Consider the following 1789-nt stretch of genomic DNA (forward strand, 5'->3'; position numbering starts at 1 on the left):
CAGGGCCCTGGCTTCTCCCTGATGTGGCCGAGGAGGCTGGGCCCCGGCCTCCCCGCCACCCAGCGACTCTCACCCCAAAGCCGGGCTGCTGTTCGCCGGCCCAGCTCACACACCCCTGTCCTCCTCCTCCCCCAGGATGACCAGGGTGGACCTGAGGAACTACCTGGAGCGCATTTACAGCGTGCCCGTGGCCGCCGTGCGGACCAGGGTGCAGCATGGTGGGTGCCTGGCGGGGCTGCTCCCTGTCGCACGTATGGGATCACCCCCCGCCCCCCGTGCCACTGACCACCTCACCCTTGCGGCCACTCCGTGGGTCTAGCTCTCGGCACAGGGCACCGGGATGACCTCCAGGGTCGCACTTCTCACAGGCCCCTCAGAGCGCTGCTTCACCCCTTCGCCTGCCCGTTCCTCCCCGGGGACCTGAAGGCCTTCGGTCTGAGGCGAGGAGCCAGCGGGAGCCGCGGTGCTGACCAAGAAGCCCCGTGCTGGGGGTTTTAGCAGAGAGGGGCCTGGCTCGCGCCCCCGGCACGGCCCGCAGATTGCACGGCCGCCTTTGGGGTGTGCCCTGCCGGCACCCGTGCACCCCGTCTCTCCGGCCCGTCTCTTTAGAAAGTGGGCGCTGGATTAGTGGGACTTAGAGCTTCGTGTTGGCAGACAAGGGTTTCTCCCCCGACAGGTTCCAACAGGAAGAGGGACCACAGGAACCTCAGAGTGAAGAAGCCGGACTACAAGGTGGCCTACGTGCAGCTGGTGAGTGCGTGCCTGGCGGCGGCAGGGGCGCGGGGGCCGCTGTGACCGGCAGTGACCTCTCGGGGGGCGGGGGCCGGCCGTGTTTGTGCAGCAGCCACTGCCCGGGGCCCAGGAAGGCCTTGAGGGGCAGGATCTCAAGGTCCACTGCCCTTCGCTCTAATCCACAACAAGATCCGTGCGGAGCTGGGGTTCAAAGCACAGTTAAGCTGGTGGGAGGGGCGGGTCGGGGCACTTTGGAGCTTCTCGGGGGCCACCCTGTTGAGCCTTTGAACTTTGAACACGCTGTGGGCAGAGCAGGCCCCCCCAGGCTCAGGATCTGGGCTCTGACAGAAACCAGACCAGGATCAGAGCCGCGGTCCTGGGGCCCTGCACGGGGACGGCTCCCAGGCTGGAGGGAGCCTGCCACGGTGCCCGTCCTTGTGGGGGCCCCGGCCCAGAGCCCTCCCTGGCACGTCGGGTTGTGGGCGCCTGCACAGTTGGCACCCGGGTTCCCCCTGTGGCTCCTGCCTGGCCAGGGGGATCCGGCCACTCAAGCCTTCCTGACCGAGCCCAGGGCTGTGGACAGTCAAGCACTCACTCCCGCGTCCCTCTCCCGCTCTCAGAGGTGCTTTCCCCGGACCCCAAGGCTGCGAGGGCCCCCGGCAGGGTCTCCGCGGTCGCTGGGTCCGGGAGGTGCCCCCTCTGTTTGGGGGTGGGGGGGCCTCCAGTTTGCTGTTTCTGTGTCGGAGCTCGGCGTGGAGCCACGGCGCCGGCCGCTAGATGGCAGTAGCGTTGTGGTGAAGCCGGCCGCAGGCCTAGCTGCTCCGGGCGGAGGCCCTCGGTGAGGGGGCCCTGTCCGCGTGGCAGCTTTTCTGAAAAACAGTCACAGCTGTTGTCCTGAACGGCCCGTAATTATTTGGCCTAATATTTGCCGCGTAAAATCGGCCCGTGGGGGGGGGCTGGGCTCATAAAGACGCCTGTGTCCTGTGTCGGCTCGGCCGGCCGTCTTTGTCAGGCGGGTGGACGGCCATAAGCCCACACTCGCCTCGAGGCCCTTCAC

General features: G+C 67.7%; 1 protein-coding gene across 1 annotated transcript in view; it reads left to right on the plus strand.

Annotated features, from left to right (window-relative positions):
• The window catches only part of MRPL23 (mitochondrial ribosomal protein L23), a gene marked incomplete at its 5' end in the record, with an annotated part of 5237 nt that overhangs the window by 1078 nt on the left and 2370 nt on the right, over positions 1-1789 (plus strand). Inside the window, 2 exons of the mRNA XM_015565469.1 lie at positions 136-218; positions 677-750. Coding sequence (XP_015420955.1) covers positions 136-218; positions 677-750 — 157 coding nt within the window. The remainder of the gene's footprint in view (positions 1-135; positions 219-676; positions 751-1789) is intronic.

The sequence above is a fragment of the Myotis davidii genome, unplaced genomic scaffold, assembly GCF_000327345.1.
Source record: "Myotis davidii unplaced genomic scaffold, ASM32734v1 scaffold880, whole genome shotgun sequence".
Lineage (NCBI taxonomy): Eukaryota > Metazoa > Chordata > Mammalia > Chiroptera > Vespertilionidae > Myotis > Myotis davidii.